This window comes from Penicillium verrucosum, assembly GCF_028828655.1.
Source record: "Penicillium verrucosum strain IBT 35672 chromosome Unknown utg000004l_segment0_segment0, whole genome shotgun sequence".
In the NCBI taxonomy this organism is placed as follows: domain Eukaryota; kingdom Fungi; phylum Ascomycota; class Eurotiomycetes; order Eurotiales; family Aspergillaceae; genus Penicillium; species Penicillium verrucosum.
In genome coordinates this window covers 530,698-552,470 of record NW_026643213.1, presented here as the reverse complement: position 1 = coordinate 552,470, position 21,773 = coordinate 530,698, and the positions used below count along the sequence as shown (strand labels likewise).

The window sequence follows — 21,773 nt, the reverse complement described above, 5'->3', positions numbered from 1 at the left end:
CTACCCGGGCACAGCGAGTGAGTTCTGGTCTGCTTGTGTATGTCATATTATTCTTTAATTGAGAATTTCAACGAACATGATCTTATATTCTCATATCTTCCAAGTAAATCTTCAATGGTCTTTCCCAGAAACTGTTCTAGTCGTAGGCTATCTTCAACATCTTCAACACCCTTAGAATGTGCTATGAACTAAGTACCTTTATATCAAACAAAAGTCCAAGATACAGACAGAAATTCAAATGTATTTGAGCCTAGATCAACTATACATGACAAGAACGAAAAAGAAAAATAAAGACAACCACAACGCCTAGAACTGCGCCTTGAATGCCGATGGTCATCATATTCTTAGAAAATAGAGGGTATTGAGAGAACAAGATGACAGGAAATCGAGAAAGAAGAACGGAGACTCAAACAAAAGAAGAAGAAGAAGAAAAAGAAAAAAAAGCTCTACTTAGTTCCCCATCCACGAAGTCTCATTCCCTCCTCAATAGCAGTCCAAATACCCTCAACAACCTCCCGATCCCGCCACCGTCCACCACCATGAACACCATTCTTCTCGTCCCAGCGCTCAACAGCATAAGTCGAAACACCACGACCCCACCCCTTAACCTGACCAGGGATATCCTCACCCCGCCACCCGACATACACACCGGTAGCATGCTTGAACAGCTCAGGTGGCGAAGACCACTTGTAAGACTTGAACTGCCATGTTTGGCCGGTAGTAAAGACGGCGACGAGTCGGTTCCAGTACTCGGGCTTGAAGTTGGCTGTTCCGTCGACGACGATGAACTTGGTTGGACGGGTGGGTTTTCCCGCGCGGGAACTTGCGCTCGCGCTGGGGTTTGAGGCGTCGCCGTTCAGACGGAGAGGTCGCTCCAGCTTCACGAGGTTGGCATCCGTGGCGCTGGAGAGTGTTGGGTGGTCCGGGGGTACGAAGATTCCTTCTTCGAGGAAGGATTTCACGTTCGACATGCGGATGAGAGAGGAGGCGGAGGGAGAAATTAGGATGATTGGGTCGGGGCGGGCGTGGGAGGAGCTCGATTTGCGAGATGATGACATCGAGAGACCGGCTGATGGGGCTGGGATGGTGCCCTTGCTGCCTGGTTTGGCGCTTGGTTGGCCCGGGCGACTGCGGTTGCGGTCGAGGAATAATTCGGCGCTCTTGCGGACGTGTGAGAAGTCCTTGGAAGTGGGTTAGCTTGCGGTCTATCGCATCCTGCATCTGGTCTAGGGTAAACTCACTGTCGGCTTGATTCCCCGCAGCACTGTGTTGCGGTCTCCCGTCTTGCGCTCCCCATTGTAAATCTCCTGTAGTCGAGGGTCAATCTGCTTTTGTGGGCGGCCGAGTTGGGTTCCAGGCTGGGCTGCTCCTGTCGTTCCACTGGGGACGGAGGTGACGCCGCCGATGGCACCGGCGGCAATTCCGGCGGCGTTATCGGCCTGCGCAACACCTGCTGCCGCGGCGGCGGCCTCAGCAGCGGCAGCGGCACCCTCGAGGGGTTTGATGTGCTCGCTGTCGTCGGAGGCACCCTCTAGCCAGGTGAAAAGGTCAAGACGCTCGAGGAAGATAAGAATCTGGACGCTTTCCTCCTTGTCACCCTCTTTTGTCTGCTGCTTCAGCGCTTCGTTGAATTCCTGCGCCTTGGCGATGTACTCGGGAATGGCGACATCTTTGTTCTGCCAGGCGAAAAGGATACTGCGCAGGTCAACAGGGGATTTGGTAGATGCTGAGATGAATCGTGTGAGGGTTGACAATGCGATTGTTTGAGGAGCCGGTTGAGCGAAGTAGAGATGTGTGGCTTTGGCCAGGTCGTCTGTGGCAGGTTGGTCGGAGAGCTCGGACGAGGTTGTCGGTGTTGGGAGGTTGCCAGAGGCAATCGCCCGTCGTAGTGACAGAAGAGGATCTTGGAGTGCGGCCTCGGATGCCATTGTTGTAGATAGGGCAGTGGCCCTTGGTTGCAGCAGGTATATGAAAGAAAGTTGCCGGGGCTGGGATTGAAGAACGCGCAGTTGGAGTCGAAGCTCCGCAGATTGCACGTGACGTGGTGTTTCAATCTATTGCGAGTGAGACCTTCTACTCTTCAAAAAGAATAGTTTGAACATGATATTTTATATTTTCATAAAGAGATAGCTGCTAATTCATTCTCTTTGTCATACCCTCTTTAACTATGCATACACCAACTGTCGCTGTCTATCCTCTGCCCATATACTCCATGGCTATTCCGAACAATCAACAGAGACACCGCAGTGCAGGGCTGATATACTTCCACATCCAGCTCCATGCACCGAAAAATGCCGTGATACCAGTGAAAAGAATCAGTGTTCCATACTGTGTTTCATAACCAGTATTACCTCTCAGACCACTCGACTCCCCCAAAGACCCCGACTTAAGCAGCACTGTACTTAACGGTCCACTAATAACATTTCCAATTCCTCGTCCACCAGCAAGAAGCCCAAAGACAAGTCCAGTGTCTAGAGATGGCGACGAGTCACGCTTAATCTGAGTAATGACCCCAGACCAGGTGGAGCTGAATCCTCCAGCAAAGAAGCCATACGTGATAGAGAAGATAGTAAGAAGGGCAATGGCTGTCTGTGACGAGTCTGCACTTGAGGATGATGCCATACCCCAGAATAGAAGTACTGATAATGCCGATCCAACTGAGGATAGTAGCATGATGTTTGTGACGGAGAAGCGGTCACAGAGTGCTCCTAGGGCCATCCCACCAAAGACAGATGTTGCGTTGAATAATGAGACTAGCATTGTACCGGTGTTCTGGGATAGCCCGACAGTCCTTGTCGAATAAGAAGGAAGGAATGTCGTTGGTAAGAAATATCCAAAACTCTGGATAATATTCCCTGTCTGTAGCATCCAGAAAGTGGGTTGTGTGAGGAAGCTCAGATCCAAGCGGCGTGCTGAAGAAGATGGCGATATTGGGATACGGGGTTTCATAAATGGTAAGGCCATGAGGGTAGTTAACAACTGTATTCCGACAATTCGGATTTTTTGTCAGCCGAGGTTTGTGATCGTGAAGATCCTTGATAGCCTGGTGGTCTGGTATTATACCAAAAACACATCATCTTATACTTCAATTCACAAACACCAACAATACAGAGGAAAGGGTTTAGATCATACCGTAACAACAGCCCAAGCCCTTAATGTAGTACTTGAGCCAAACCTATTCAGACAAGCACTGGCAATGAAAGGCAAGGCGACTCCAGCAATGCTCTTTGCAGCCCACATAGTTCCAAGCGCCAGGCCCTTGCGGCGCAAGAACCACTGGTCAAGGTACAAAGAGGACGGACTGAACAAGAGCCCATTCCCAATAGCACAAATGACACCCTGGGTGGCAATCAAATGCCATACCTGCTCGGAGAATGAGGATAATAGAGATCCTATCACGGTGATGACCAGGCCTGCGGGTGCAGAATAGTATTGTAGATGCGGGTATCTTGTTAAAAGCGTGAAAGTGATAGGTGAGAGAAGATAAAGAAGTCCCTATCATAAAGCATTAGAGTAGACTGAAGACGGAGTCCTAGTTTATCCTTTGCATACGGTGGAAGTAGTTCCAACAGTTGCCAAGTCATTCTTGCTTCCTTCTAGGACGTCATGTGTTGAGTAGTACTCTTGAAAGACACCAAAGACAGCGGAGAACCCTAGATGCTTGGTTAGTATTTACATGCGGTTTATTGTTTAGTAACAACAGACCCCAGACTGGTATCTGAATGAAGCAGCATGAAGCTAACATCAGCCATGCTGCCTTACCTTCATCTGCTGGAGGAAGTGTAGGTTGTTCGATCTCAGAGACCTCTGTAGATCTGTGAGGATGAATCCCGTTCAACACAAGAGTTTCATGATTAGAGTCGTTCATTTTGCTTTAAAACCAATGGCATAAGCAATGCATATGAGTTGAAGATGAGAACAAAGTTGATAAATGAAGGAATGAGAGATCGCGTGGGGAGTTTCCCCTCGCGACAATTGAGTCATCTTGTGCTTTCAGCCTATCATCTCGCATATTCAAATTCAAATTGAACTAGTCTGACTTTGTTTCGAAAAGAAAGGGCTCTAACTTGGGTTTGAGATTAGCAATAACTTCTGATACAGAGAGATATCGGAGAATAAAACATGCTAGGTCGAACATACACCAACCAACCTACAACGGCGAGATCAACAAAACAGGACAAAGTTACATTGTTCATACAAGCTATCTAGCGTCTCGAAAAGAGGCCATACATATCCAAGATTAAACCGGACAAATCGTGAAAGATCAAGTGCTGCAACTCAGACAGACACATTTCTCAAAGACCCTGACCCAAATGGTATTTCCCATAACCAAGAACCAATCCCAAACCACGCCATACGCCATCCAGAGTCCGAAAAGTCGGAGGGGGAAAATAAAAAAAGAGAAGCTGGCACACAAAATAAAACAAACAAAAAGTTGAAACAAGTAGTCCAAACGCCCGTGCCGGCCTCGCTATAAGGTATCGAAATGAAATCACACGAGAAAAGAAATTTTGGGTCGTAAAAAACGTTAAATCCACGGCGGAATTTTCCTTTTATCACAGGCCCACCATTACTACCACGCGGATGGTCGTATTACGAAGAGATAGACGGGTTTTTGGTGGGTGTTGTCTCCGGTGCATCCTCCATGGAGATATCTAGAGAGTCGGAGGGCTCGTTCTTGTCACTTCCAACTTCGGTCTTGCGGGGAGGTTGATGATTATCACCGAACACCGTCGTTATGGCTAGAAAATGTTGGGTGCGAAGACGAGAATCGCCAGGAGGCGGACCAGGAGGTGGACCAGGAGCTGGGGCAGGAGTTGGTTCCGAAGTTGGGGTGGTCGTCATGGTGCCACGTCGAATCAGATAATCACCCAGACTTAGTTTCTTCTTGGCAGGTGTGGCTGCGAGTGCAGAGCCGGAAGATGGCACGAGAGAGATTGGGGAAGCTGTGTCATGAGAACTAGGTGATGCGAGACTCCCTGTCGACATGGAACTAGGGCTAAGCGCTGACTGGAGGTTCGAGGCCCTCGGCGGTGGCATGGAAACATGCAAATTGCCACGATTTCCAGCTCCAGGATTCCTAAAAATATGCGCCGCAGTAGATGGCCAATAAGGCGGAACTGACGGCTTGAGCGGATCACCGCTAGACACAGATGCAGATGATTCCACTTTGTGTGAGAGAGCACCCCGAGTATCAATATCGCCTTGGACGAGCTGCGTAGGAGGATCATAATGCATTCCTCTGATCGAAATCCCATGGTATTTGAATTCGGGCTGGGGATACTTGGACTGGTGGAAAGACCACCGAGGGGGCATCGCAAGGGGGCCGTGATCAGGAGGTATTCCCATTCTGTCGGAATCTTCCCTGAGCAACTCGATATGAGACCTGTCGTCGACTGGGAGCGGGAACCAACCGTACCACCAGGGGAGGACTCCAGATGGCACGACATTCAAGTTTCCGGCCTCCCATGCATCTCGCTGAGCACAGTCCTCTGCGACGTGAAGTCCCGCACACCACCGAATCTTAAGCATAAGTGTTGGATGGATCAAGTCGAGTCTGTACCCTCGCCTCAAACGCTCTGCATGCAAGAAGGAGCGTTCAACGTCATCATCGTAAAGTTCGGTTTGAGCGTCGACATAAGCAACATCACGCCGGGACGATGGTCCTGCCATCTCAGAGGATCGAGACGGGCCAGGCTCGTGGTAAGGTTTGAAGTCGTAACCAGTTTGGGTGGAGCTCGAGACCGTTACAGGGGTGGACTGTGTCGCAGGGCCACTGGAACGCTTTTTCCTTTTGGGATTGGTGGTTCTAAGCTGCTCTAGCTGTTGGAACTGCTTTTCGGCATCCGCTATCTTGCGTCTTTCACGACTGGAGAGTTCTGGCAGCGTTAGCTGTTGCGACACCGTGGGGCTGAGATCGCGACTGCCAGTGTGTCGGCCACGCGCAGAGCCAGAAGTTGATCGGGCGTCGGCTGCGGGGTCATTCTCATCAAGATGCTTGGTGGTCTCGCTACCGGCGCGACCGATGTCAGTGGGAGGACCGAGGGTTTTTGGCTTCTTGCCCTTGCCCTTGCCCTTCGGCTTCGGCTTGGCGTGTTTGCTGGCAAGGGCCCCTGGCTTGGCGCGACGATCAAGCTTGCTCAGTACGCAGGCTTGAGGGTTACCACAAGCACAGCCACCAAGGTTGGCCAATGTGGTGCTAATGCAAATAGCGGCGTCTTTCGGATCTACTACCCTATCCTTAAACTCCTCCTTCACTGTCGCGTCGGCATGAAAGAAAGAGTCGTCGAAATACCACATGGTGGTAATTTCCGAGTTTGCAGGGATTTGCTTTTTAGCGACGAAACAGAAATGGTACTGCCGACCATTGGTGATGTAGATTTTCAGGTTAACGTTGGCCTCACATGACCGCCTGACGTAGCGGAGCTCGTTTCCTTCCTGTCGACTGTCGATATATAAGTCCAGCTGCCGGTTGAAGAATACGAAAGGCATGGCATGCCCCAATTCCTCCCATCGGTTGCTGTCGAGCTTTTTGTAGTCTTTGACGTGGCCTAGTTTGCCAAAGATTTCACCAACAATATCGTCCTTTTCGATTGGATCGCGTGTTTTCAAGATCTTGTGGACTGGGTGTTTACCATTGATCTCAATTGTCGAGTCTGTAATGGTTTCTGTTGCCAACGAGGGCCAGCGAGACCGATCCATGGCCTCTTCGGACCGTTTGGCGAAGTCTTCCACACTGAGTCCATCGGCAACTGGCGCCAAGATCTGTGGGTCCTTGAGCCATGCTACAATTTCATTGACAAAATCCACGCCGTAATTGAGTATACTCTTCGATTCAACAAATTGGTCATCGCGGTCGTAAAGAGAGAGAAACTCGTCCGAATAATAAGGGATGGAAGGACCAGGGATGCTTGTTGGGCTCATCGCAACTGAGGTGGAGGACCGACGGTTTCGCGATTCAGCCGGCAGACCCGGGGCAACCGAAATACCATTCATTGAAGTTGATGGGCGGCGAGACACCCTTGCTTTCTTGGATGGTGGTTGTTCGCGGGACCCCGAATCATGTCGTTTATGACCGAAGGCATTCCCATCGGCATCATTGGACTTTCTCTTGTGTGTTTTGGGACCAGAGCGTCTTGATTTCCGGTCACCGTCCTCGCTTTTCTCTCGGATCCGCCGCAGCCGTTGTCGTTCGTGAGCACGACGGTTGTCAAGGGGCCGTGGCTCGCAGTCGACACAGTTGTGCACATCTGGTACTTTCTTGTCCGGATAGTAGCACAGAATATGCTGCCATGTCTCGCACCCTTCGCAAAAAACCGTATTCCCATCATCTTCATCGAACGAGCAAATGCATTTGATGGTGTAAGGTTCTTCATCGGGTGCGCCGGAGTCAGAGGCGGCGCCGTCGACGGCGGCAGGGGACCCGCGATGGGCGTGGACCGGATAGGAATCCGTTGTGGCGTGCGTGATGGCGAGGGAGGAGGTATCTGTCATCGCCGACAGATGACCCCCTCTCAGGCGAAGACAAAATGATGTTTTCTCGACAGAGGCGTAGCCAAGCTGTCACAGTTCAAGTCGCATATCAATTTTCCTCGTGGTCGTGTATATTTCCAATCTCGTCTCGTTAGACAGTGGACGCGTTTGGAAAGTTGGAAGACGGTGCGGTCACAAGGAAGCGAAAGGGGGAGGGGAAGGAAGTCGTAGAATCGATGATCGGAAGAGATGAGAAGAGGTTGGCGCAAAAGTTAAATGAGAGAAAGGAGGGAAGAAAGGAAGAAAAGCGCGAAGGAAAAGAGGCTAGAGGAAAGGAGAGGAAAAAGAAGAGAGTGAGTTTGAGGAACTGGAGACAGAGGAAGGAGGAGGCTACGGGGGCCTAAGGCAGAGAATGGGCCGTCCGGGTAAGTAGAGAGACCAAGTGCGTAAGGGTGAAAGGGGGGTTGAGACTTGAGGGGAGGAACCGGAGGACTTCGAGGAAGGAGGGGGAAGGACTCGACCCGAAAACAGCCCAAAGTTGTCTCTTCTCTTTCTTTTTCTGGATTTCCTGGATTTCATTGTGAACAGTCACTGGACAGATTCCTGTCAATTTTTGCGAAAATTCCAAGGTTACCGGTATGGTAATTTGGTAATCTGCAAAACCGACTGTTCTCAGTAAGCCATGAAAATACGCTAGTCTCAATATGGACTTAGCGTAATTCAATGTAGTGGGGAAAGTCACGGGAATGTCATTGGATGCCTAGGGCATCCTGGAAGTAAGTCAATGGGGGCAATCCCCATAGCTGAGAGGTTAGCATCTAGATGGGTGAGTAGGAAACTGATATGGAGAAAAGAAAAAAAAAAAAAAGAACCATAGCTATACTCTCAGTCCAAAATGAATCGAGGGATAGCCCTATTGGTTCTTCCACTGGGGCTATAATGAAAGCCAGGCCTGTCACGCAGTAAAGCGAGATATCACCATCAAAGTGAGCAAGAACTCAAAATAATAGTATAGGTCTGGAGTGTGCTGAAAGGGTTTGTGATCTGGTTGTCCTTTTTTAAAAAAAAAAAAACCTCTTAGGAAAACGGGGATTTTCTTGAGGGAGGACAAAGGAATTCCTACGAACTCGGCTCGGGAACGAAATCCGTGAGAACGCAAGGGAGAACCTGAGGTGAGAAGGGCTACCTACGGGGGAGTATTAGATGATCAAAGAAGTGTTTTAGGTAGGCTGGTGAAGTATCCAGGCAGTATGACGGAGTATAAGGAAGTATGAAGAAGCAGGTCAAAAAAAGTAACATGGGGAAAGGCGGGTAGAAAATGCTTGGGAAAGAGATAGGAGGGAAAGATATCAAAGAGGGGCAAAAGGGTCATCTGTTCTTGTACGACAAGGTTTCAGGCATATATAATATATACGGAGTTATAAAATATATGGAAACCGGAAGAGAGAAAAGGGAAAAGGAGGAGGTTTTCGGGTCAAGTGGTAAAAGGGGGGGGCTTGTTAGGATTCCCATTATGAGATTTGGCGCCATTTCGCCACAAAGTACACAGGAAAAGTCCGGTCAGTTTCGGTATGATATATTGAAACTTACTGTATTATACTACGATGTCGTATTTTCACTTCTTTCTACCAATGTATGGATATTACTCAACCAGTCAACGACCAGATTTGCAATAAACATAAAGAGCTCTTGAATTTGAAACGAACGATAATCATTCTCTAATAATAACAGACAATCCTGGGTCGCAGACATGCCCACTCCACCATTCCACTTCTATACCATCTCGCATGTATCCTCGCATTAATCTCTGTCGGTGTATTAGGAAGGCTCTGTGAACATGGTCTGGCCGAGTCGCAGCTCAAATGCCCCGGAACTCCCTGGGATCACGTCGAGTTTACTCCGATGTGGGTACATCTTCGGTGTCCGAGGTTCTTCTCTTCTCTTGGTCCTTCGCGGTCGCCATGTCAGTGTCCACCCATCTTCACACATGTCTTTCAATTTCGACAACGGGCAAAAAGTCTTGGAATCGATGAAAAAAGAACAACAGGCCGAATACAGCGATGTTGACAAATGGGATGATCAGTCTGGCTGCTCGGGGCCCAATCAGATTTCCCTTGGGTGCTGCCCACAAGCCGCCGCTCAACAGCAGTAGGACACTGACCACCATCCCGAAATATGAGCCCAATGGCTGTGAATAGAAACTATGACGCCTGGTGATTCCTTTCAGTTTGAGCCGTCGATCAAAGTGGCGATAGATGGTGCATGACACAAGCGAGGAAATCAGACCGGCGCTCGTGACAAGGCGGAGGAGATAGATGTTCATGATTGTACTAGGGATTTTCACTGAAACAAAGGCAAGACAGCAGAACACGGCGGATGCTGTAACGGCCAAGTATGGAACATTCCAACGGTTGCGGGTGGAAAATATCGAAGGCGCATGGCCGAGCTCCGACATTGCACAAAGTGTGCGAGAAGAGAGATATAAAAAGGTTCGCCCAGAAGCCACTGCGGAGAGTAGGATTGCAATCATCGCGATCGTAGGTACAATTTGAATATTTGCATCTTTGAGTCCGATCAGGTAAGGAGACAACCCGGAGCCCGTTCCGTTGTTTGTCAGACGTGTCTCATTGAAAGGAGCCATAACACCCATGGCCAAGGAACTCAGGATATATGGAAATGCTGTTTGAAAAACATCAGAGGTGACTTTACTTGGGATGCCGGCGCTTAGAAACGCTGTTTCGCCAAGTGATTCTGGCACAAGTGATGCCGGCATTTCCGCTCGGTGCACAATCAACTCAGGGACAAACGTGAAAGCGATCGAGCCATCGAGGAGGCATTGGAGGAAAGCCAGGAATCGTCCCCATACGCCTCGAACTAGGTACTCGTTCATGGCGCCTGGATGTTTCCAGTATTTGAATCCCCATGGGGGCTGGGCATTTATACCTCCAAGACCCAGAGCCAGAGTGAGGACGAAGAGGCTCGCCATTGTGCCGATCTTTATCGCAGTGAACAATCGCTCAGAACTTTTGAAGAGCTTTTCTGGCAGGAAGTTGAATCCAACAACGATGGTCGTGATGATAGCCAATCTGATTGCGATCGTGGACCCCGGTTTCCACAGGCCAAGGTTGACCATCGCCGAGGTGATCTCGTATGGGACGAACAAAGCGAGAGTGTACCAACGAAGGTATGCTGAAGCAAATGCCAGACTGCTTGACATGTACAAGTAGCCGTTTGTGACTAGTGTTCCATGCTGGGACGGCTTGTGAGTACATACTTCGGCCAGGCTCGTGGTCATGACAAAGGTCAGGAAGGATAGGATTATATACGATATGAGCAGCGAGGCAGGTCCGCCAACTGCGAGCGCCTGGCCAGCGCCGATGAACAGGCCAGTGCCAATGGTCGGACCGACAGCCATGATAAATTAACAATGAATATTGATAATGAAGGGGTTATAACTAGGTGATGAGGGAGAGAAAGAAGGATGAGAATGGTTTTGGTTCGAGAAGAAAATGTCAACAGAGTTAACCAGGGCAGTTCCGAACATCGCTCCTTCCTCGTGTAATGGATATAGTTCGAGAAAGAACAAAAAAGGGAAAAAAAGGAATGAGGAAACAAAAAACCAACCTTGCATTCAACAAATTAGTTCCAGAAATACTACCAAGTGCGATGACAGGAGTATGCAGAAATCAAATGTAAAAGGGTATCATTGATTATGAAGGAAAATACAAGGGGTGATGGCCGAGAGGTTGGGAAGAGACAAGTACTGGGCATTTCTCAAGGATTTCCAATCACGTCTCGCAGTGCTTGGAGATCACTGAGAAGCCATGTCTGTTTCAGCGAACTCAAGCCATTCTCCAGACAGAGATCTTTTCCAGAACCGAACTGTCCCATCGTCTCCAGAGGAAATCAACGAGTCACCTAAAAGTGGTTTAGTGAAAATATTTAGGGTTAAGAGACAAACAAAGAGATACTCACCAGAGAACGAGAATTGAACCTGCCACACATCGAGGTGTTTACTGTCAATGCAAGCCACCTGTTTGAACGAGTGCCTAAATTGTGAATCCCCGTTGGGTTGGCGATCAGTCGCCGATGTAGGCACACGACTTGCCAGAGCAGAGCCGATCCCGGACTGTGATGTCGCTCTAAGCGACGGTGACTGCGACTGCGACTGCGACTGTGACTGCATGCGAAGTTCTGTCTTCCGGCCGTTAGAGCCCTGTGGCGCTTGGCCAGCTGGCATTGTGTATACTTCAAAGATGCGGACCAAGCCATCCTTACCCCCGCTCGCAATAAGATCGTAGCCACGCACAGAACCATTGGCCCAGGAAATATCTCTCACAAGACCGCTGTGCCCATTCAGTTCAATTGCATGGTAGAATCGCCGGTTTGCATCTGTACGGTAGATTTTGACGGTGTCCATGGCAGCCACAATTAGAGACAGGCTCTTCCGATCAGAATCCGGTGAGATAGTGTGAGTGATGTCGGCGGGATCATGATGAAACTGGACTTTGAAACTTGTTTCCTCGCCGCGTTCCGGGGCGGTGCACACTCGGAACTGGTCAACAGGCTGCCAATCTGCAAGGCTATCGGGGCTGACGGGTTCCATAACCATGAGGTAGCCATCGCGTGTTATCACCGCTAACCATGACTCTAGGTCAATGTTGCGAAAGTCGAGTGATACAAATGGATGTCTGTGTGGTGCGGTCATGCGAAAGACCGACTTGAAACGCCGTCCTGAGTTTGGAGGCTGGGTTACATCTTCTTGCCAAATTTTCAGCTTCATGTCCTCTCCAACACTGCCAATATGTTGGCCCGTGAAAGGGCCATTCCACGTGGCCTGGAATAGTATTTTAGTACATGAGCCGCAATGGCAGTCTTAGAATTGCGCCCTGGCTTGTTTGGGGACATACATCGCGAATCTCAGCATCGTGTGCGCGCCAGGTGTCTATAAGTTGCCATTGGCCATCCTTGAGATCCCAAACTTTCATGCGGTGATCAGAAGAAGCGGTGACAATACGGTTGCCATAGAAGTTAAATCTGGTGACGGTGACAAGATCCCGATGGCCGGCGTCGAAGTCGGCAAATCCAGCCGTTATCTCGGGACGCTCCACTGCCCCCATCGGAACGGACTGGGCTATAATATTGACGAATTAGACAGCTGGGCCAATGACGATTTAAATTTCATGCATCTGCACGTATGAGGTATGAAACAGGTGGTTGACGTCGCCTTACCTTTCTTGGTCGCAAGCATCACGGGATACTCTCTCACCGCTAAATTTAGCGGTCAGATAATTCTGGCAGAACACGATAAGCTTATCTTGTATTTGAAGAATGAAGACAGATTGCGCGTCGCCGACGTGGACTTTTACTCTTGTTGCATAGGTCAATTCCTTGTGAGTTTCTCTTCGCAGTAGAGGGAACTCCTTTCTGCCATCTCGGTCGTTTGTCCGCCATGCATCCCTTAAGCACCCTCTCTCGCAAGGAGACTTGGCGTCTACTAGCCCTCGTGGGGGCCGGTTTAGCGACACTCAATGCCACGTTCCAAGGTGATGGGGCCCCTTTAGTGGCTTCAATCGCAATATGTGGCATAGTGTTTGCGGTGGCTTTCAGCCTTATCAGATGGCTTGGGCCTGTATTTTTGAAGGCAGGACTTAAGGGCAAGGACATGGCAAAGCCTAGCCGGCCCGAAATGTATGTATATGGCTCTTGGACTTGAGATCATAGCATGTACTAATCCTTTGATCTAGACCTGAAACCATGGGCGCCGTTTGTGCAGTTGTGTATCTGATGTCACTCATTATGTTCATTCCGTTTGCCTTCTACAAGGATATCGTTGCGGCCACATCGGGCGGTGGAAACCGTGATGTTGTGATTGAATCGCAACATATTGAGAATGGCCGATTCCTTCATCGATTTCCACACGGCAAGGTCAGTTTTGATCTTCCATACAGCGAGACAGGTCTTAAGCTAACGCGCAACTGAATAGCTCGCCTCTTACCTTTCTGGTCTTTTGTCTTTGCAGTCTGTAGTGATTCTCGGAATCGGCGATGACCTATTCGATATTCGCTGGAGACACAAAGTCCTGATCCCTGCTTTCTCCGCAATTCCCATGCTAATTGTGTACTTTGTTGACTTTGGCGTCACGCAAGTCGTCGTGCCGATGCCGCTGCAACCCTACCTGGGTGACGTTGTTGATCTTGGATGGCTGTACTACATGTACATGGCAGCGGTGGCAATCTTCTGTCCAAATGCGATCAACATGTTAGCAGGGATTAACGGTATCGAGGTCGCTCAGTCACTAGTGATTGCGATCCAATTGCTATTCAATGATGCGATGTACCTTGCGCCCATGACACCATACCCGCACCCTGCCACGGACTCGCACCTGTTGTCGATATACTTCCTGCTACCATTTATTGGTGTATCAGCAGCCCTTCTGTTCCATAATTGGTATCCGTCGAAGGTGTTCGTGGGCGATACGTACTGCTATTTCGCGGGAATGGTGTTTGCCGTGGTTGGTATCCTAGGGCATTTCAGCAAAACCCTTCTGCTGCTGTTCATTCCGCAGATCTTCAATTTCCTGTACTCAATCCCCCAACTCTTCAAGCTCATTCCTTGTCCTCGCCATCGATTGCCAAAGTTCAGCGCTTCCACTGGGTTGCTGGACGCTTCTGTCACGGAGTGGACGAGCCCCCCCGTCGCCTCTAATCGATACCGCACTACGCTTATTACACAGCTTGAGACTGGTGCGAATTACCCAAGACGAGAATGGTCGGATTACTGAATCAAGTAATCTCACTATCCTGAATCTTTGGCTGGTGTGGATGGGTCCAATGCGAGAAGACCAACTGGCATGGTACATGGTTGCAGTACAAACTGTCTGTGGAATGCTCGGTCTGCTTGTACGACATCGTCTCGCGTTGCTCGTGTTCCCCCACGATAACAGGGAATTCGGTTTCATCGCATAGCTTTAAAAATGTCCTGGGTTACGAGAATCCTGGATCAGGCTTACCATAGAAGTATAATTTCTTTCAATGTATATATTTTCAACATGGAGAGGATACACCAAAGATTCTAGATTAGCATTATATTCTTCTACTATATTAATTCTTTCCTAGACTTGCACCGAAGTTTGGTCCTTTGCTCTAACCATTTACTCGTGAATCTCGGCCTCGCGCAAACCAGGAGTCTCTCTAGCGACCTTTTTATCTCCAAAGGCTTCTCCAACCTCCTTGACAATGAGCCAGGAAGGAAATATCGCGATAGCCCACAAGCCAAAGTTTAGGTATACACTCCCCACTGCAGCCATGATGCTCACGCTACTTAGGCCATACTGGAGACACCTCGTTAGTATTCATGTCGCACAGAAGCGAGATAAGAGGAGAACATACACTGACACATTGAGCGGCAGATTCAGTCCCACGCAACAAGCCCGCAATCCGGACGACCTCTTCGTGATCATCCGCAAGGTTGCCCACCAAGAAAAACCTGATCAATCAGCATCATTCCAACTGAACCATCGCACATCGAGGTTCAACTTACAGATACATATAGTTGAGCTGGAAGCTAGCAACCCAAAACAGGAAGAGGGCGAAGGCTCTTCCGAAACCTGGGTCGTTCCAGTCATATGTCGGCTGTGTTTTGTTGAACTCCGTTGTTACCACTGAAGCCCAAATCCAGCACATGCCCTGCCATCCGACAACCAGGAAAAATGCGTATCGACTTCTCTTTTTCAGAGATATCCGTTTGCTGTCAAGGAAGGCTCCTAGAAGGTTGCCGATGATCAAAGCAATCACACCAGAAAGGAATGACCCAAGAGCTCTGGCCCGTACTGTGAACCACAACCCCTCATAGGAAAACATCACAGCCTCTGTATACACAGCCTGACAAATAAGTGGAACGATGTACAGAAACTTGCGACTGATCCAAAGCTTCGACATGCTCTTCAGCTCGTATCCGATACTGTTCGTCACCTGAAGTTTAACTGGGACCCCATCCTTTCGCTGCACCTGAGATGGATTGTTCAGAAGGAGACCAGCAAAAGGACCAAGAGCTTGTAGTGCAATGAAAATCAAGTACACAGTGTATGAGATAGAGCCCGAGGTCGATTGATGGGCATTGATGCCCAGACTGATAACACCGCCGAGAATTTGCCCACCAACACGGAAGCTGAGCCAGAATCCCAAGAAGCGTCCTTGGTTGTATGGCTCGGGATATGAAAGTGCAATTGCTGCCTCTGCCATCCAAAAGATGCCTGCTGATATGCCGCAAAGTGCCGCGCCCAGGATCACCAGCCATTCTTTACCAAATCGGTTGTTTGTGTACAGCCCTGCTGCGTAAGGTGCGAATCCCATTGTTCCAACGATGAGTGTCCATTTGATACCGATAAATCGCACGATGACACTACTAAAGAAACAAGAGACTACCATAAGCCCGAAGGTCAAGGCGTTCGCTGCGTTGACGAGATAGGGTTTCTCTTCGCCTCCTCCGCCCAAAGAGTTCATGGCGCCCCAAATTCCGGGGGCAAGAAAATTGCAGAGACCAAGGATGAAGGCATTGTAAAATGTCGAACGGTACCATTTCACTTTCAGAGTTATGGTCAGCTTTGTCGACTTTATACAGGAGCACTATTCCAAGCTCACCTTTATGTGGCCCCCCAGCCGGCGACACCTCATCACTCGTTGCAACATCTTTTTCAGAGTTCGTCATAATGAAGTAGAAGGGATAATTGAGTAGTGAATTTATCTTGACAGGGAGTTGCGTTTGTTTATAACCCATGGCGCCCGCGCAAGATATACGTATATGTCGGCTGTACTGCCTCGAACCATCTGGTCCCGCGCGATGCCAATTTAGGGAAGGATTTATTGTTTTGTGGTCTTTTAGACCCCTGCCTAACTTCCAAGATATTTTAGCGTTAGTCCACGGTAAATGTTGTCGTTCTGTGGTGGAATTACGTGCTCGCACGGGACTTTCAACAGGCGGCACAAATCCTGCAGATGAATACACCGAATTCCAATCGGTTAGAATATTTATGTTTAGTTAAACAAGAGTTTGCCAATGAAGATACTATCCAAGGGCTTGATCATTATCAATCGAATTTCGAGCATCCGGATCGAATGTATCTGTCGCTGAACTAGTGCTTTCAATAAGACAATTGTAAGTGCATTTCCGTACTGATAGTCCTTGATACCGTGGGAGATCAACGTACAACCCCTTAGAATCATTCAGCATAAAGGAACATTTCCGAAGCTACTCTTTGACAGCGTAACATCGTCGTCCTGTAACTCGCAAGTTGCAAGACACCGGACTGTTGGTCATTCAGACAGAAGACATATATCAAGCAGGTAGGTGAATTCGTCAGTACGTATGGATAACCCAGGGTGCAGTCTCATTATTGACGGGGTTAGCTGCACTCGCTAATGTACACACGTAAAACATACACTGCTTCATCGATACATGAGGGAGAGCGAGATGAGTCCCTTGGGGGTTAGGGACTGTTGGGAGGCAGTGCGATGACGAGGAGACAAGAGGTGAATACCATACTTCCCAATCCCCAGGGGACTGAAATTATCGAAGGAAGATGGTGTGGTTGTAGGTACTGATAAACCCATACTCGCAACCAAGTGCCTGCATATCCCGCACTGGCTCGGCAGTCTTTTGTCGTAGGTCACGTAGACGGCGGTTTGCCGAGTGGATGTCTTATTGAATGACCCAGGATATCTTTAGCTTCCCAACCAGCTTAATAGTAGTAATTCTAGCTATATCTTACAGACCGACAACTTCGGGGTTTTGTCGTACAATAGTCTACCCTATAAAGATTCACCTACCCCTAAACTAGCGGCTAAGAGATCTGCCAATTTTCTTCAGATTAAATTCAGATTTACTTCAGATTTACTTCAGATTTAGTTTAAATTCAATTTAGATTCAATTTACTTTAGGGTTATTATGATAGAATGGCCTATCTTTTACCTGATCTAAACCCTATTAAGGATATATAGAAATAGAGGAAGGATTATATTGAGAGAGAGTATAGGGATCGGCACTTTCCTTTATCGAAGCAAGCAGCTAAGGTGAGGGTCTTCGCTAGTGGCTAAGAAACAATGTTACGAAGAGATCATGTTCTTATAAGGCAACCACTATATTTATGTCAGTGTCACTTTCCTCAACTATCTTAATAGCTACCTACTAGGTAGACTTTATACGACAAGCGACTCGGCAGCCTCTAATCTTTCCTTCTCTTTAAGCACCAACCCCCTTCTAGTCAAGGGCCGCGTCAAAATTATTATACACCAAGCCTAATTGGCGAATTGGCGCTCTACTCCAACTATCAGCCCTCGCATACGTCCTATTCAAGCCACAAGGCGTGAATCCCCACCATATTAGAACAACATAGTAAGATATATTTTGCTATAAACATCGATATATATGTCATTCAGAGAATTATACTAAGGAAACACTTTATTAGATCCCTCAGATCCTCAGTTCCCACAATGACATTCACAATCCGAGCAAAGCAGATTGTGGAAAGTCCGCTTCCATCCCTTCAAATTGGGCCCTACCATACCGACCTTTATCCTATAGAGCAATTTCCTACGATCAGTTAAGCACACGTACATAACTCAAAATTAGGCGAGGTGAAGGACATCACCTTATGCCGATGCCCCCATTCCACGGAAACCGACCGGGTATATATCGGGGATGAGCATAGCCTCTAGGGCCGTTTCTAATAGGCGATTGGCCAAACATTTGGGGCGGTCCTAGAGGCTAAGGCAATCAACTTCTACTTCGCCGACTTCAAAAGCCTAGGGAGCAACTACGATAAGACCCCCGACGTTGTTGGTTTGCAATATATGGGTGGAAATACTACCGTTAAGCTGGTTAGGGAGTTGAAAGTGCCTTGGGTGGATGACCATAACCTCTAGGGGACAATATTCGACTTAGATTTCCTCCGGCGAAAGCTTGCCTAGCCAGTGCGGGACATGCAGGCACTCGGTTGCGAGTATGGGTTTATCAGTACCTACAACCGTACCATCTTCCTTCGATAGTTTCAGTCCCCTAGTGGGGATTGGGAAGTATGGTATTCTCCTCCTATCTCCTCGTCCTCTTACTACCCCAAGGGACTCAAATCGCCTTCCCGTACGTATCCATGAAACATTGCATGTTTTACGTGTGTGCTTTAGCGAATTCTGCTAATCCCGCCAACAATCAGACTGTGCCATGGGTTGCTGGATTCCGAAACGTCAACTTGTCTTGAAATAGGTCTGCATTCAATAATGTCAAGGTGTTTTACGATTATCTTCCACAGTATACGGAGCTATTAATAAATGAAAAGGTAGGCTCAGCATCTTATTGCGAAGCAATCATTAACTATATACAGGAACATATATATGTTATGTTGTAGTTCTATAGTTATCCACAGTTATGAACAATGTAAGTTAATAACTCAAATCAAATGGAATTACTCCATACTCTCTGATTATCATTACTTTTAGATCTTACCAAGCAGATATTCGCGATTTGGGTCCAAGGTGTTGAAATCCTAGGGCTGTTGCAAGTTTCGTCATCGCAACCCGGGATCACATCAGTTTTGGAGATAAACATCGAAATTTGAGATTTGAGATTCAAATTTTCGAATTTGTACTTGAAGCAAGTAGAGCATATTCAATTTCTATTGAATTATTCCGTATATATCCATAGTCAGCTCTCTATCAGTTCCCTTTGGTCATTCTAGTCTTCATGGTCCCCCATCTTTCAATATAAGAGCGTTGATCAACCCTCGGTCATCGAGTTCATCACGCCATTTATGCCCCGCCATGAGCAATGGATAACGACTGCGAATAGGCCTCGGAAGTACGGAAACGCTCTCATTGCGCCAATGTGAGACGAAATTATCCCATTGATCTTGCTAGGACGTCCCAGAGCCAAGCGATTAGTGGAGGTGCTCCAACCCCTATGTACGTGCTTATGGGAGGGATTTGGTATCACTGCCCCGCGCCCTGAAATGAGGCGTGCTTTGGCTTTATCTTCTCGCCCGAGAGATTATATAGACTGGCACCAAGGGCAATATAGATAGAGTCTAATAGTTGAACTGGTGTTTCTCTGTGATCCAAGCTTCAAGTCATGCCATTACTACCCCCAAGCACCATGTCGACTACCTCAACTTGCCTCCAACTTGAAGAGTTGCAGAAGACCCCAACTACGTTCCACCAATACCTGTTTTCTGAGTCTCTGTCGGATTACTCCAATGAGTCAAGAACTGAGAGTGAACCCCCCTCTCCGCGGTCTGAGGAGTCAAGACAAAGAGTCTTGCTTCTCAAGGGGGCCCGTGAACAGTATGCATTGGTAGATGATCATGCTATTCCTTCTGTCTTGCATGAGGGAGAGATTCTTGTCAAGGTATGACATGTACTGAATCTTGTATAATATGAGATGCTGACTATTGATTCGCAGGTTCTTACAATCGGCCTCAACCCAGTTGATTGGAAGGGACCGTAAGTATTACTATTTTTATAGCTGGAAAGCAATCTATCATTGATGACTAACCCATGAATCGATTAGGGCATTCAACTTTGGTATCCCCAGCCTGCCATGGATCAACGGGCGGGATCTGGCTGGCCTTGTACTACAGATTCCCAAAGGGTCATCACGTCTTCGCGTAGGCGACGTTGTGCTAGTACCATCAACAGATTACCGGGATATTAGGAAAGCAGCATTCCAAGAATACGCCATCGCCACCGACTTCAATGCTGCTCGAATCCCTTCTTCAACATCTATCCACGCTTCAGCTTCTGTCGGAGTCGCATTCGTCGCCGCTGCGTTGGCTTTGGGTGTCTCATTTGGACTAGACTTCTCCCTCATCACACAAGTTCCTGGTCCTAATCTGCCCAATATCATCAAAAAGCTCGACAGAAATGACATACCCACCGATATACACGAAGAATGCTTCGCATCATTATTGGGCTCAGAAAAGCCACAACGTGGCGACTGGGTTGCTATCTGGGGCGGTAAGACAACCAATGCCCCCATTACTATGATCTGACCACTGACATTTGAACTATAGCCTCAACCACTACTGGCCTGATAACTCTTCAACTGGCGAAACTTGCCGGGTTACGCGTGATATGCATAGCTGATGCAGCCCGGCATGGTGCCAAGCTTGTGAATTCCGGTGCAGACCTGCTAGTGGATCGACATGACCCTGATCGTGCAGTCGAAATTATTCGCGGTGTCACTGAGGGCAAGCTGCGATATGCCATTGATATAGTCGGAAGAGAGACAGCAACACAGCTTGAAAAGGCTCTTAATCCTGATGGGCATGCCCATCTCCTTGGATTATCCGGTCTGCCTAAAGAGAAAAACCCCGGGGTACAATATCACACTGTGCCCATTAAGCTCTTCCATACGGCTCCTACCGTGGGTGAAGCTATGGTGTGCTGGTTGGAAGACCTTTTGCAATCAACGAATCTCACATTACCGGAGATTGTTCATGCAGAGGGTGGGTTAGACGGTATTAATGCGGCGCTCGAGACGTTGCGGAGTGGTTCCGTGTCTGGAAAGAGGATCGTGGTCGACCTGGGTTCTGCGCCTCCGTAGCCCCGTGCGTTCTTACACGTTTATGAAATTTTGCTTTAGAGACATGGGCATTGGCGTTGTGGTATAACTTTAGGTAGATTGGGTTTTAGACCATGAAACAGGTTCAAAATTTGATAACTAGTACTTTTTGCTAAGAACATGTGAATGCATCCTCTTTGATATTGTGGAATGAGAGATCAATGTATACAACCTACAGTCAGCTGGATCATGACGAACCCCCAAAGCTATAAAATATAGGCTGGTGAGGTACCCCAGATATGATCCCCATATCCACTTGGTGTCTGCCACATCCCCCTGTTCGCAGTGCTAAGCGTATAAGCGTTGAGTCAAAAATTGGCGGGCCGATCGGAGGGAAACCCTCCAAGTGATCAGCCAATCAGCGGCTCTCAATTACTTTGGTCCGGAGCGGTCGACGAGTATCCGCCAAGAGCCGTGATTAGCCGCGATCCCCTTTTTGGATCATCCGGCCCAGACCGATATCGGCCGCCCCTTGTGTTGCCACCTCGGCCAATAAAATTCGTACCATTCGCCGCTGACCGGCCGAAACCGGCGTTGCCCCTCGAGAAGCTCTCCAGCGACATCGCGGATGCTTAGGAGCAGAAAAATATAACAGTCATTCCAATTCCAGTTCCCTAGGTCTCGGTACTTATTACTTACATACTATATTGCTTCATTGAAGCTTCCACGCACTATCTCCTCTTCCTCTC

General features: G+C 48.3%; 9 protein-coding genes across 9 annotated transcripts; 2 read left to right on the top strand and 7 right to left on the bottom strand.

Moving 5' to 3' along the window:
* Nucleotides 1-446: 446 nt before the first annotated feature.
* Nucleotides 447-1,928, bottom strand: N7516_009665 (RNA polymerase II accessory factor CDC73 family protein; the record flags this gene model as incomplete). The annotated part of the gene is made up of 2 exons (XM_057222384.1): nucleotides 447-1,181; nucleotides 1,242-1,928. 2 exons carry the CDS (start codon nucleotides 1,926-1,928, stop codon nucleotides 447-449), a joined length of 1,422 nt encoding a protein of 473 aa, XP_057069605.1.
* Nucleotides 1,929-2,229: 301 nt separating this feature from the next.
* N7516_009664 (uncharacterized protein) lies at nucleotides 2,230-2,760 on the bottom strand (the record flags this gene model as incomplete). The annotated part of the gene is made up of 1 exon (XM_057222383.1): nucleotides 2,230-2,760. The coding sequence occupies one exon, from the start codon at nucleotides 2,758-2,760 to the stop codon at nucleotides 2,230-2,232; it is 531 nt and encodes a 176-aa protein (XP_057069604.1).
* A 1,833-nt stretch (nucleotides 2,761-4,593) lies between these two features.
* N7516_009663 (putative PHD finger and SET domain protein) lies at nucleotides 4,594-7,494 on the bottom strand (the record flags this gene model as incomplete). The annotated part of the gene is made up of 1 exon (XM_057222382.1): nucleotides 4,594-7,494. The coding sequence occupies one exon, from the start codon at nucleotides 7,492-7,494 to the stop codon at nucleotides 4,594-4,596; it is 2,901 nt and encodes a 966-aa protein (XP_057069603.1).
* A 1,960-nt stretch (nucleotides 7,495-9,454) lies between these two features.
* On the bottom strand, nucleotides 9,455-10,888 carry N7516_009662 (putative proline permease; the record flags this gene model as incomplete). Its single annotated transcript, XM_057222381.1, has 1 exon — nucleotides 9,455-10,888. The coding sequence occupies one exon, from the start codon at nucleotides 10,886-10,888 to the stop codon at nucleotides 9,455-9,457; it is 1,434 nt and encodes a 477-aa protein (XP_057069602.1).
* Nucleotides 10,889-11,284: 396 nt separating this feature from the next.
* Nucleotides 11,285-12,593, bottom strand: N7516_009661 (putative nuclear pore protein (SEH1); the record flags this gene model as incomplete). Its single annotated transcript, XM_057222380.1, has 3 exons — nucleotides 11,285-11,391; nucleotides 11,449-12,310; nucleotides 12,384-12,593. 3 exons carry the CDS (start codon nucleotides 12,591-12,593, stop codon nucleotides 11,285-11,287), a joined length of 1,179 nt encoding a protein of 392 aa, XP_057069601.1.
* A 332-nt stretch (nucleotides 12,594-12,925) lies between these two features.
* On the top strand, nucleotides 12,926-14,441 carry N7516_009660 (UDP-N-acetylglucosamine--dolichyl-phosphate N-acetylglucosaminephosphotransferase; the record flags this gene model as incomplete). Its single annotated transcript, XM_057222379.1, is given in 4 exon segments — nucleotides 12,926-13,164; nucleotides 13,221-13,401; nucleotides 13,460-14,219; nucleotides 14,236-14,441. The coding sequence occupies 4 exon segments, from the start codon at nucleotides 12,926-12,928 to the stop codon at nucleotides 14,439-14,441; spliced, it is 1,386 nt and encodes a 461-aa protein (XP_057069600.1).
* Nucleotides 14,442-14,626: 185 nt separating this feature from the next.
* Nucleotides 14,627-16,182, bottom strand: N7516_009659 (DUF895 domain membrane protein; the record flags this gene model as incomplete). Its single annotated transcript, XM_057222378.1, has 4 exons — nucleotides 14,627-14,806; nucleotides 14,865-14,961; nucleotides 15,016-16,057; nucleotides 16,116-16,182. 4 exons carry the CDS (start codon nucleotides 16,180-16,182, stop codon nucleotides 14,627-14,629), a joined length of 1,386 nt encoding a protein of 461 aa, XP_057069599.1.
* A 3,411-nt stretch (nucleotides 16,183-19,593) lies between these two features.
* N7516_009658 (zinc-binding alcohol dehydrogenase family protein) lies at nucleotides 19,594-21,066 on the top strand (the record flags this gene model as incomplete). Its single annotated transcript, XM_057222377.1, has 4 exons — nucleotides 19,594-19,869; nucleotides 19,924-19,964; nucleotides 20,032-20,477; nucleotides 20,534-21,066. The coding sequence occupies 4 exons, from the start codon at nucleotides 19,594-19,596 to the stop codon at nucleotides 21,064-21,066; spliced, it is 1,296 nt and encodes a 431-aa protein (XP_057069598.1).
* A 386-nt stretch (nucleotides 21,067-21,452) lies between these two features.
* N7516_009657 (uncharacterized protein) lies at nucleotides 21,453-21,647 on the bottom strand (the record flags this gene model as incomplete). Its single annotated transcript, XM_057222376.1, has 1 exon — nucleotides 21,453-21,647. One exon carries the CDS (start codon nucleotides 21,645-21,647, stop codon nucleotides 21,453-21,455), a length of 195 nt encoding a protein of 64 aa, XP_057069597.1.
* Nucleotides 21,648-21,773: the final 126 nt, after the last annotated feature.